This window comes from Rhinopithecus roxellana, chromosome 17, assembly GCF_007565055.1.
Source record: "Rhinopithecus roxellana isolate Shanxi Qingling chromosome 17, ASM756505v1, whole genome shotgun sequence".
Taxonomy (NCBI): Eukaryota; Metazoa; Chordata; class Mammalia; order Primates; family Cercopithecidae; genus Rhinopithecus; species Rhinopithecus roxellana.
The window spans coordinates 12,208,866-12,222,094 of record NC_044565.1 but is presented as its reverse complement, the minus strand read 5'-3'; the positions used below and the strand labels follow the sequence as shown (position 1 = coordinate 12,222,094).

General features: G+C 33.8%; 1 protein-coding gene across 4 annotated transcripts in view; it reads left to right on the top strand.

The window, feature by feature from the left end:
• GCFC2 (GC-rich sequence DNA-binding factor 2) overlaps positions 1-10,646 on the top strand; it is a 49,532-nt gene extending 38,886 nt beyond the window's left edge. For 3 of the 4 annotated variants that reach the window (XM_010362802.2, XM_030921140.1, XM_010362801.2), the window contains 5 exons: positions 1,587-1,663; positions 3,060-3,126; positions 4,773-4,919; positions 8,996-9,120; positions 10,283-10,646. In XM_010362802.2, the coding sequence (XP_010361104.2) occupies positions 1,587-1,663; positions 3,060-3,126; positions 4,773-4,919; positions 8,996-9,120; positions 10,283-10,391 (525 nt within the window). In that variant the 3' untranslated portion in view covers positions 10,392-10,646. Of the gene's footprint in view, positions 1-1,586; positions 1,664-3,059; positions 3,127-4,772; positions 4,920-6,091; positions 8,403-8,995; positions 9,121-10,282 lie in introns of those variants that run through there. The other variant, XM_030921139.1, reaches the window with a different exon arrangement.
• Positions 10,647-13,229: the final 2,583 nt, after the last annotated feature.

Here is a 13,229-nt window from a genome sequence, read left to right as displayed (position 1 = left end):
AAATATTTGTCAAGGCTGGCATTCAGAATCATTAAAATTAAATGAAAAAATCAAAGCAGCTTTTTTTCTAGCATGAACACCTAACTCAGTAAGCTACATAAACTCAAATGCTATTTTTTGGAGATATTGTCTAGAAAACGCTCTTTTTTCTTTTAACAGAATTCAGAATGTTTAAGGAATGGAGTAAAATACAACTGAGTTTTAATTTTTAACATTGAATAAATGTTGATATATGGCCACTTGAGGAATATGTTACAGATAATTAAGTGGAAAGAGAAACAACTTCAGCTCATTATGCTATTTATGAAAAATATATTTGATTGAATTCTACATTTATGGATAATTCAGTTAGTATACAGTATGTGATAGCTGAATTTGTGCTGTATACATTGTCATTGACTTAAAAAACTTTTACTCTAGTGTGTAGTATGTATGCCATTTTCATTTTTCAAATATGAATACTTTTTTAAGAATAAGAATATCGTTACAGTAATATTGCTAATACATGAAAAAAATAAACACTCATTATCTTTTACCCTAGTACAAGGACTAATACCATTGTAGGATATTTTCATCGAGGCTCTTTTTTCAAAGTTATAATCCTAATAGGCATGTAAGTTAGTATACAACTACTGCTTAATGTTATCTCATTGCATATTTATAGTTGTCTGTTACTGTAGTCATCATAAACTTCAGCTAAAGTTTATGGTAAATTCACTGGATGGATGTAACATCTCCTTAAAATTCCTTATGATTGAATATTTTGGTTATTTCCAATTTTTTATATACAAACAAAATGGATTTCCCTAAGTGGATTTTCTGCATCACAGGACACAAGACAAACCAACAAAGGACCCACAGCTGGAGTATGTAGAAGACTTGCACAGATCAATAATAAAAAGACAGAACCTAATACAAAAAAAAAGCAATGTTGGCAAGCAGCTTAATTAGGTACTTTGTAAAAGGGCTTGCCAAGTGGCAAACAGGAATATGAAAAGATACCCAACAGCACATTACTCAGTGATAATTAAATGAGAATTAAAACAACACAATGAAATATGACTGCATACCCACTACAATTGCAAACATTAAGAAACAAGAAAATGCCAATTATTGTAAGTATGTAGAGAAACAGGATTTCTTTTATACTGCAGGCAGTAATGGGATGCCACTATTCTAGTTTGGTTTTTTTGTACATAGTTGAATGTATGGACATGAACTATACTCCAGCAATTCCATCTCTATGTATATATATCCATTAGAGATGTATGACGTGTACTAAATGACATGTACAAGAATTTTTGTGGCAGCATTATTTATAATAGCCACCAAACCAGAAATCACCTAAGTGTTCCATCAGTAGTATTCATGCAACAAAATACTATATAGCAATGAAAATGATCCAACTATACCCATATGTAGCAACATGGATAAATAAGGTTTTGTTTATACCCAATTGATAGTTATTTTAACAGCTGCTTCTGTGAGTGTGGACAAATTTGTACTGCTGTTAAAATTACTTTTTTTTTGGTAAATACATTTCTGTCTTCTACTATCACTGATGCTTTTCAAATTTGTAATAATAGGATTTACTTAAATCCATTGTTTCAAGAATGAAGAAGGCAGTAGAAGATGATGTTTTTATTCCTCTGTATCCAAAGAGGTAAGAGCTGTTACTTTCCAGATTATTTGAAATAGCCGATCATAGAGTGCAGATTTGTTTAAGAATGCAATGCAAAAGAAACTATAGTGTTTTCAAAACGTGTACACATACTCTATGAGGATGCAAATTGAGAGTTCAACAAATATTTCTCAGTGACCTACTTTATGCTGTGCTTTATGCTTGGTGCTTAGATGTATTTTTGTTTGGTTGGTTTGGGTTTTGGTTTTAGTTTTACACATATCCTAGGAACATAGCAGGTGATATAGAGTGGTAAAGAGCACAAGTCCACTGTTAGTAGATATTTTTACTCACCTGTTTTCTCATCTATAAAATTAGGATAAAATTAGTGCCTACCTCACAGGATATTAGGGAGATGGAGAGGGTGCTCAGAACACAACAGTGCCTAGCACAGAGGAAGCACAACACTGAGGAACCAGAAACTGCACCTGTAAATTCTGCAGTCACTTTAAATTATAAAACAAGTAGTATTTGATGTGTGATCATAACTTTGCTAAGAAGGCATCAGTTATAATGATACATGAACTGTAGCAATCCAGTGAGTACTGACAGGATGGAGGAGCTTTTTGGAGGGGGAAGAAAGGAACCTCAAAGCTTTCTGATTCATTTTGAGTCATGAGATGTCTACATGTAAAAATTCTGCCCTGGTAAACTTTGCTTTGTAATGTTTTAGATAGGTAATGCATTCACATGGTTCAGATGTATGAATGTAGTATATTGTTTATTTATAAATAAGTATATATTATTTTACTAAAAAAATTTTATTAAAATGAAAAGTTTTACTCCCACCCCTGACTCAGTTTTTGCCCTTCTCCTTCTACTCACATATGTGCATGCATTAATAATCACACTGAGTAATTTTTATCTTTCAAGACTTCATGCAAACAGAAGTACTTACATAAGCTATAATCTTATGTTATCCTCCTTTCTACAGCAAAGGAAGTATACTCAAAAAGTTGTAATCTGTTTTGTACCTTTTTTTCACTTAGTACCTCTTGAGATCTTTCTATACATGTCATCCATCATATAAACAGCTTCCTCATTCTTTTTTAAGCTATAAAGTTTACCATCATTTAGATGTCCTATGATGGTCATGTGACTGGTGAACTACTATCATCACTGGTGTTGTAAACAATCTTATAGACAGATTCCATACTTGTGCACATATATCTACAAGAGGCATTCTCAAAAATGAGATCATTGGGTCAGAGTGTGCATAAATTTGTAATTCCAATGGATCTCATCAGACAATCTCTGTTTATATTCCATTAAGGCTTAGTTTGGTTGGTTTAAAAGAAAGTCTGATCTCAAACTCTGGTTCTGAAAGGCTAATAGTTCTTTGCATTTTCTCCTTTCTCCTCCTTTTGTTTCTAATTAGTGCTGTAGAAAACAAAACATCACCTCATTCAGAGTTCCAAGAAAGACAGTTCTGGTCAGGCCTAAAGGTGAGCAAAAACTGCAAAAATGAAAAGGCAAATTTTGTAAAAATCCTGTTTACTATAGAACAAAGAACAACAAACTTCTTCGGTAAGAATTAGATAGTATTTTAGGCTTTGTGGTTCACATGGTCTCTGTCTAATTACTCAATTCTGCCACCATAGCACAAAAACAGTCATAGTACATAAACAAATGAACATGGCTATGTTTGAATAAAAGTTATGGATGCTGAAATTTGAATGTCATATAATTTTCTCACGGTACAAAATATTTTGTTTAAAAACAGTTTTAAAATGTCCTTGAAAAATGTTAAAACCATTCTTAGCTCATGGACCCTATAAAAACAGGCGACAGGATAGATTTAACCCACAAGCTATAGTTGGCCAACCCCTGGCCTTAAAATTATTGCTAAGTCAGTGGCAATAGAGATGGGAAGGAGAAGAAGGTTCAAACAATGTTTAGGAGGAAGCATTGAAAGGACTCGATAACTGATCGAGGGAAGATAAGATCTATTTTGGACATAATGAAGGTATATGTGGAACAAATAGAGATACAGAGGTCTAGAAGGTGGTTGGATACTTGAGTCTGAATTTCAGGAGACAGATCTGAGCTGGAGATTTAGGAGTCCACTACCTGTAGGCAATATTTGGAGCCATGGTCATGAATGACAAGCTCTAAGGAGACTGGGTGAAGCATGAGAAGTAGGCTAAGGACAGAACCTTGGGAAATACTAACAGAAGAGGAGAACATGGAGGCTTCAAGGAAACTGTAGAATCAGTTATGAGCCTTAGGATGATCACAAGAGAATGGCCTCAAGGAAGCTAAATGGAAGATTTTCAAGAATGAAGAAAAGAATGTTAAATGCCACCGAAGAGAATTAAGAGAAAGACTGAAACTGCTTATTGGATTTGACAATTAGAAGGATATAGGTGACCTCAGCAAGAGTAGTTTTAATAGTGTGAATTAATATTTGTCATGTGGTTGAATCAGGGAAAAGGCTTTCTGGGAAGAGAGAACAACATCAACAATGAGATAAAATGTGAAAAAGCATTACATTTTAGTAAAACAATAGAGTAGTGAATATAGTACTAGAAAGAAAGAAACACCTTAAAATTCGCAGAAAGATCTGAATTTAGTAGAGGGAAAGGGCAACCAATATTTTATTACAATTTATTATGGTTACTTAATCCAAGTTATCTTCAAATTCACAGGTGATTATTAATCTTTATGTATCAGAGGAATGAAGCTCTGAGCATTGATTGCCTTCTCAAGGTCACATGTTGGTAATAGCGGCCCTAGTTTTGAAAGTAGTTCTTTATGAATCACGTGGTCCTGTGGTCTTATATTCAATGGTCCTCGGCTTTGAGAGAAAATGGATTGGGAAGGAAGATTATTGATCTGGAAAGACTCTAGTGAAGTTATTTGAGACTGATTTGGGGATGGTTATCCTAGAAAATGAAAATAAGATGAGCAAATACATGGAGTTTGGAAAGAATCAAGTATTTATTCAGAGATATTGTATTCTAAAATTGACAGTTCCAACAGGGCTAATTGTAGTGAGAATTTTAGTTTGATCAACTCTTTATTTTTGTTAGAGACTATTACAGTTTCTCTTTGGAGAAAAGGTACATATTTACTTGATACTTTATTTTAGCTCTTCCACAATATTCTTCTTTGGAATGGACTCCTTACAGATGACACCTTGCAAGAACTAGGACTAGGGAAGCTGCTAAATCGTTACCTTATTATAGCTCTTCTCAATGCCACACCTGGGCCAGATGTGATTAAAAAATGCAACCAGGTAAGTTGTGAAGAAACTGATTCTAATTTTATCATTTCTAAAAAATTTAGCTATTAAAATCTATTATTTAACAAAATAATTAAATGTGTGATACTCATATAAAAATAGACAAATGGACTGGGCACAGTGGCTCATGCCTGTAACCCCAGCACTTTGGGAGGCCAAGGCAGGTGGATCACCTGAGGTCAGGAGTTTGAGACCAGCCTGACCAACATGGCGAAACTCCGTCTCTACTAAAAATACAAAAATTAGCCAGGTGTGGTGGCTAACACCTGTAATCCCAGCTACATGGGAGCCTGAGGCAGGAGAATCGCTTGAACCCAGGGGGTGGAAGGTTGCAGTGAGTCGCCATTGCACTCCAGCCTGAGTGACAAGAGCAAAACTCCGTCTCAAAAACAAACAAACAAAAAAATTGACAAATGAATTTAACAAACTAGAAATCCAGAATAGCTCTTCTGTATTTAAGAGATAGTATACTGGTTTGAAATATCACCAGTAGGGAAAGGAAAAATTACTTAATAAATGATGCTGGATGGCTGGCTGTTTACAAAAAGAATATTAAATCCTCACCTCTCACTATATACCAAAAAAATTTCAGGTAAAATTTTTTAAAATGTAAAAATGAAACTATAAAGTATACTAAAATGGTAAATAACTGTACTTGAGAGTGAGAGATTTCCTTCTAAACTTAAAGGCAAAAGAAATGAGAAAAAGTCATAGATCTGAAAAAATTTTATAAAACTTCAGTGGATCAAAAAGGTGTTGAGATTAATTGATCATTATTAAAACTGGGGAATGTGTTCATTGGGCTCACTATACTTTCTACTGCTGTTTATGTTTGAAATTTTCTATAATAGAAAGTTAAAAAGAAAAGTTAAGAATCTAGGAAATAAAAAGTTGTTAACATGTAACAAGGATTAATATTCACATTAAATTAAAAAACTCGTTACAAATTAGGAAATAATTCAAATGTTCTGACTGAAAATAGCCAAAACATGTGCAACAGTCAAGTCACCTAAAAGGAAACGTAAAATTAACCTTAAAATACGTGAAAAATAATCAATAGTACTAATAATCAGAGAAATGGAAATTATTTATAGGAAGGATATTTTCTTGACCAGTTGTGTTGGCAAACATTTTTTTGCTGTTGTTGTTTTACTTATATTTTCCAGTGTTACCATAAACACAGGAAAACAACAATTCCATCATTGCAGGGGCACCATTCACCTAGAGTATGCAGTGCAGTGGTTCCGGAAAACAGTCCCCTGCACTGATGGAAGGAGGGATACAGCTCTTTTGGAGAATATTTTGGCATGATGAGTACAAAACTTTTAAAGCTTATATTCTTTGACTTAGCCAAAGTAAGTTAAGTCAAAAATTAGAGATGCACATATAGATTTTAAGTACAAAGAATATTGTTATAGCATTACTTATAATAGAAAATAGCTGGAAACACCTAAATATCTCTGAAAACATGATGGTGTTCTCATAAGATAAAAATGTGAAAGGAAAATAAATCTCAGAACCTGTTTCAGATACTTTTGGGTTCGCAAAAGTTATGTTTTTGAAGAATTTTTAAGAATATGAGAAAACAATTATAATGTGATTTAAAAACACACACACTTTCCCAGATAGAATCGGGTCCGGCTGCTTGTTCTCACAGTCCAATAGCAAGATGCAGACAGACTGGGAAAGAAAGGAGCTTATTTTTGCAACCAGTTACGGGGAAAAGGTTGTAGTAACTCACCAGACCAACTAAAAGTTAGAATTTTCCGCCCCCAGCACTTAGATGCATTCTAAGCTCCATGCTACGTGGGAGAGTGCACCTACAAGGGAGAGTGTTTCATTCAGTCTCTATCTAATCTAACTAGGGTCTGGAAAGCTTTCTCTAGACTCTTGGGAAGCTTTTTAATCTTAAGTGGGCCCTGGTACGAGGAATATGTGTAAGAACACTCTTATTATTTGATCACACTTTAGGGTCTGGGAAAACCCAGGCGGGGTCTTAATGGGTTTGTTTTCGCATTCCAGTTCTTGTACTCAGGCACCAGTTTCTCTAGTTCTTTAATGTTTAACTTACACATTCGTCAAAATTATAGAAAAGGGTTAGTGGAAACTGATTCATCTGGTTGCTGATGGAAACCTAGCCTGCCATAAAACTATATACCAATTATTAGCCAACCATGATTGTTTTGGCTATAATTTTTGTATCATACAGTTTTAAGCATTATATATTAAAAATTTAAATCATCATCCATTTTATGTTCAGGTTTAGTTTAGGTCCCTTTGACCATAGGGTCTGTTATGAAGTGGAGAAGAGGAAATATATTTACACAGCATTCTCTCCACAGCATATGGCTAGAAAACCAGGCCAAGAAAATAGACTTTTAGTGCTGGGATCATTAATGGAAAAGCTCCATGGTTAAATGAGAATTTTATTGAAACTTGTGATACAAAACAAGGGGAAAACAAGTGCAAATGACATTCAATAGTAAAGGCTGTTTTTAAAACTTTTAAAAAAAGATAGTTTATCTAACAAAACTTGTAGGATCTTCTGCCTTAGGCAGTCAATGATTCTCTATTTTTCCTGAATAGTTAAAACAGGTGATTAAGGAGTAGAATAAGTCTTTTGCCTCAACCATGTTTTAAATGCTGACCAATCTTAGAGTGCATTCTAGAACCTTTATTTAATATACTGTATAATATATAGGGTGCATTTTAATTTTTTCCCCAACTCTCTGCTTTCTATAAATATTGATCTTGATGTTACCAACTGTACCATAATCTGTATAATTAGGAATTTCTTTGAATAGTGTGATGCTGTGGCAGGCCAGATTTCCATTAGCAAACAGAACAGTCAGTTTCCATGAACCTGTTACTATAACTTTAATGAAAGTCTAAGCTAAACATTAAAACTGGAGAAACTGGTACCTGAGTACAAGAACTGGAATGCAGAAACCAACCCATTAAGAACCCGCCTGGGTTTTTCTCAGACCCTAAACTCTGATAGAATAACAAAAGCATTCTTACACATACACCTCATTCTGTCATAAGATTAAGAAACTTTCCAAGACTCTAGAGAAAGCTTTCCAGACCCTAGTCCCTAGCTAAAGATGAGATAAAGATCGAATGCAAACCCCCAATTCCAATCCCACACGTAGCACGGAGCTTTAAATATATACAAGCACTAGAAAAAACCTTACAACTTTGAGTTGGTCTGGTGAGTTACTCTGACTTCCCTGTAACAGGTGGCAGAAATAAACTCCCTTCTTTCCCAATTGCCTGAATCTCGATTTTGGACCTCAAGAACAGGCAGCCAGACTTTGTTCTCTCCAGGAACAATATCGAGTTTTTTCCTTTCTCCTCTTTTCCTCTCTTTTTTTCCCTTGTTTCCTCTATGAGGAAGTTTTTTTTCTCTCTTTTTAAATTTTTTCTAACATTTTTCTGTTTTTACCAAAATTTTTCTCAAAATCTTGTATTACTCTTAGAATGACAGTGATAAAATGTAATTTCCATTTCCAAAAGAAAAATTGAATGCACGTACATTGACTTATTCTGCTGCTTTACCATTAAAGCAATGTATTACATTGATAGAGGATAAAAACATAATTTATCTTTCATTCTATATATCTTAGAATCACCCATTTGATTTCTTAACTCAAATTTATATAGATTATATGCTAGGACACCCAATTTCCTTATAAAATAATAGTGAATGTGTGTATTATGAGTTGTATTGACCAAATATTTTGTGTCTAGACATTTCTGGTTTTTAAGTGTAAATTATGTTTTGTACAGATTTAATGACTCACAAATACAAGAATATAGAAAGAATTACTAGTACTACTAGGGAGTGTATTCATAGAGAGTAGCGTATTTTAAGTTCTTAGGATTAAAGAATGAATTTCCAAAATATATGTAGCCTTTGACATAAAGGGAAATTTTTACAAATTTTTATTTAAACCATAAACTATAAAATGGGGAGAATGATACTCAGCTTACAGTATCACTATGAGATTATGTTAGCAAGAGTTCTTAGATACTGTCATTGTAAACCAGCCATGTGTTTTGATTAACAGATAGCAGCATGTCTACCAGAAAAATGGTTTGAAAATTCTACCATGAGAACATCTATTCCACAGCTGGAAAACTTCATTCAGTTTTTATTGCAGTCTGCACATAGATTATCTAGAAGTGAATTCAGGTGATGCATATTTTATTTTCACTTCTATAAACATAGTTCAAGGATTCTGTATGCTCTCAGCCATTTTTAGAAAGATCTGTATTTTTACTGTACTTTTAAAAATTTGTTAAAACTTTGTGATACTGTAGAGTTAGTAGATATTTTTATGGTTACCTTTGGGATGGCTTACGCATATTCATATTTTAAAATGTAAATCTCTTCCAAATTAAGCACATTCAAAAAGCTATAGCACAGGGGAATATAGAATTAAAACTATAAATCAAAACCCTTTTATTACACACTTTTAAAATATGTTTTTAATTTTCCTGGCCATTTTTAGAGACTCAACAGTTGTTAAGTACAGGTCTGCAGCTTGGTGTTTATCCAGCAGTAGCTAGCTCTCTGTTCTGAATGTTTCATTCACAGCACCAGATGTTTGGCGGCTTAAATACAGTGGTATTCCTGTTAACTCCCTCTCCAAAAAAATTTTTTAAGCCCAGATTTGACCAGCACGGTGGCTCACGCTTGTAATGTCAGCACTTTGGGAGGCTGAGGCAGGAGGATCACTTGAGCCCTGAAGTTTGAGAACAGCCTGGGAAACATAGCAAGACCCTGTCTCTAGAACAGAAAATTTAAAAATCAGCTAGGCATGGTGGCATGTGCCTGAGTCCCAGCTACTGAGGATGCAGAGGTGGGAAGATTGCTTGAGCCTGAGAGATTGAGGCTGCAGTGAGCTATGATTGTGCCACTGTACTCCAATCTGGCCAACAGAGCAAGACCAAGTCCCTTTAAAAAAAAAAAAAAAAGACTCAGATTTGTATTATTTGCTAATGTCATGATGTGTGAATATACTCCCACCATTGCTTCCACCACAATGTCTCATACAAGCTGGTAGCAACGCAGCACTACTAAAATTTCTGATAGACTTACTGTATGTTTTTCTACTTTTTACAGTAATTCACATTGAAATTTGCCAGAATACATCCACTAATGGTCTGTATTTGAACTTTATAATTAAGTGGAGATGGCAGCATCTCTCTGTGTTTTATGCTACTTTTAGATACTAGCTTAAGGTAAAGCTTTTGTTTTAGATTAACAACTGATGATCAGGTTCTGAATTGACTGCTGTCCCCTCATACGTTGCATTTCTAAAGGGAGAAATTTGTTTTGTTTTGTTTTTCAGGAATAAAGTCGAAGAAATAATTCTGATTTTGGTGAAAATAAAAGCTTTGAATCAAGCAGAATCCTTCATAGGAGAGCATCACCTAGACCATCTTAAATCACTAATTTAAAAAGATTGAATAAACTTTATAGGAAAATCCTAAAATTTTAATATAGTTACACTCAGTTCCTTTGCTTGAGAAGAAGCTGGTGCCTCTGTCTTCTTTATTCCCTGTAAGAGAAGGTAGGATTTGCAAAAAAGCAAGACTCCACCTCTATTCCCCCCATGCTCTACCTTCTGGCATCATGAAAAGCTGCCATGATTCTGTGGTGTCCTAAGGAATTAAATGCACTGAAGCTTTTAAGAGCTCAATGTGTTTCCCTTTGATTCTTTTGGCTGGTCTTTCAGTTTTCTTAAGAGGGGAACTGGAGAAACCTTGCCAAAGGTTTTGGCTTAAGTGAGCATGCTAGTGAGTCTTCTGTCCTGAACCACAGTAATATCTTTTAGTTCTCTTTAACTACCTTTATTTAAAAATAAGTCAATATGAAAATCTCAGTTGGAATGAATTATTTGCTGAGTATTAAATGATTAAGGCATTTGCTGATTGTCAAATTGTCCTTTAGAAAAATCTGTACTAATTTAATGTACCAACACAAGTGTGTGTGAGTGCTAGTGAATCCCTACCAGCATAGTTATTATCCTTTTTTAAAATGCATTGAAAATTTGAAAGGTAAAAATAATCTTATTTTAATAGCTTATTTTGTTTTGGCTATTAGAGAGTAAACATACTTGTTTTGGCCATTTGTAATTATTTCTGAAATATCCATCTATTTGTTATGGACTTTACAACCTTTATATTTTTAAAGATACTGATTTTTTGCCCATGCTTGTGGCAGAAGTTTTCCTTATTTGCTATTTTTCTTTTCATTTTTTTAAATTATATTTTTTGAGACAGGGTCTGGCTCTGTCACCAAGGCTGGAGTGTAGTGACACAATCTCAGCTCACTGCAACCTCTGCCTCCTGGGCTCAAGCAGTCCTCCTACTTCAACCTCCCAAAGAGCTGGGACTGTAAGCATGTACCATCATGCCCAGCTGATTTTTGTATTTTTTTTGTAGGGATGGGGTTTTGCGACATTGCCCAGGCTGGTCTCGAACTCCTGAGCTCAAGCAATCTATCCACCTTGACCTCCCAAAGTGCTGGGATTACAGGCTTAAGCCACCATATTTGGCCTTTCTTTTAAATTTCTTGATGTTTTTTGATGCATTAAGACATTACTTGTTAGCAAGTTACTACTTTGTTTTTTGGTCATTGGTGGTAGGACTAAGAAGGGAACAGATATTTTAAATACTCAGAACATGTGATTCATTTTCTGATAAAATATTTGTCTAATAAGACTGAGGCAAGATAATTTAATCAAAAGAAATTAAGAACATTTTCCAAAATGTCAGTTTACTAGTAATTTTTCTAAGTCTACTTATTAAATAACTTAAGGGAAACTGTAAATATATTTTGCAAATTGTTGCCCAAAAGATAATTGGAAAAACTTGAATATATTGTAGGATTTGAATAATACAGCCTACTTTTATGTCACCCCTACCTTCAAAATTACATATAATTTATTTTAGGAGTTGGGTGTGTTATGTCCGTTGCAGTGAGGACTTATGATTCACTGGTATGAAGAATTTTTTAATGTTTATCTTAGTAACAAAATTATACAAGAATAGAATCTCATCTAGAAAATTCAAACCATTGTTGAAAAGCAGTTAGCATTTCCACACAACTGTTGTCCCCAGAGGTAACTGCTGTTTTCATTTTAATGTTATCCTTTTAGATCTTTTCTCTATTTACAAAAATGTTGTGTTTTTATGTGTACATAAAGTTTTGGGTTTTTTTTTTTTTTAACATAAGTGGCAGATACTCTATTGCACATGAAATTTGTAATTTTTTTCTATTAAAGTACACATTTGGAAATTATCCTCTGACTTTTGGATTTTTAACTAAAGATATGGTGCATGTGTTCCTTTATATTTTTAAGTTCCGCTGAGAAACCTTCCTACCTTTTTGTGGAAGATAAAATATTAAAACCACTTTCAAAACTACAAATTTACTTAAACTGCTATAGTAATTTTCAATTAAATTTCATTATACCTGGAGTTGGAACCTCAAGGTTTTTATCATATACTGTAATTCAAAAATTTACCTAAATCTCAATGTAAAATTCTTTATTTCTTATTACTGTGAAATGGATGGAATAAGAAGGGGGAACACAACTAGCAAGAACAAAACATTGAGTTGGCAATTCATATACATCTTAATTCTTTCCCTGAATTTCTTTCAGCTTTTTGTTCACATAAAGATTGTGAAATTTTTACAGAATCAGATGACTTTAAAGAAATTTTTTTTCATGGTGGGAAAACCACCTCAAAACAGAATTGATTTTTGCATTTCTTAGGTCCTTGAATAAATGATACTTAGGTGTACCTAAGAAATGCCATATATGACACAAATCCTAAAAAAGACATCATGAGAAAATAACAGCAATATCTATCATGAATGTAGAAATAAGTCCGTAAAATAATTAGCAAATCAAATCCAGCAATGTGTAAAAAAGATAATAGGGTTTATTCCTGGAAAGTAAGATTGGTTTAACATTAGTCAACCAGTGTAATCACGAACAGAATAAAGGAGAAAATCCACATCTCGATGACTGCAGAACCAATCATCTCAATTATTACAGAAAAAGCGTTTGACAAAATGCAGCACCCCCTCAGACTACAAAAACCTTTCAGCAAAGTAAGAATATAAATTCCTCCATCTGATAAAGAGCATCTGTGAGAAGAATCTATACCTAACATCATATATAATGGTGAAATATTAAAGCAAGGATGTCTGTTGTCACCATTTCTGTTCAACATTGTTCTAGAAGACATAGTGATACAACCAGTCAAGAAAAAAGAGGGTATAAA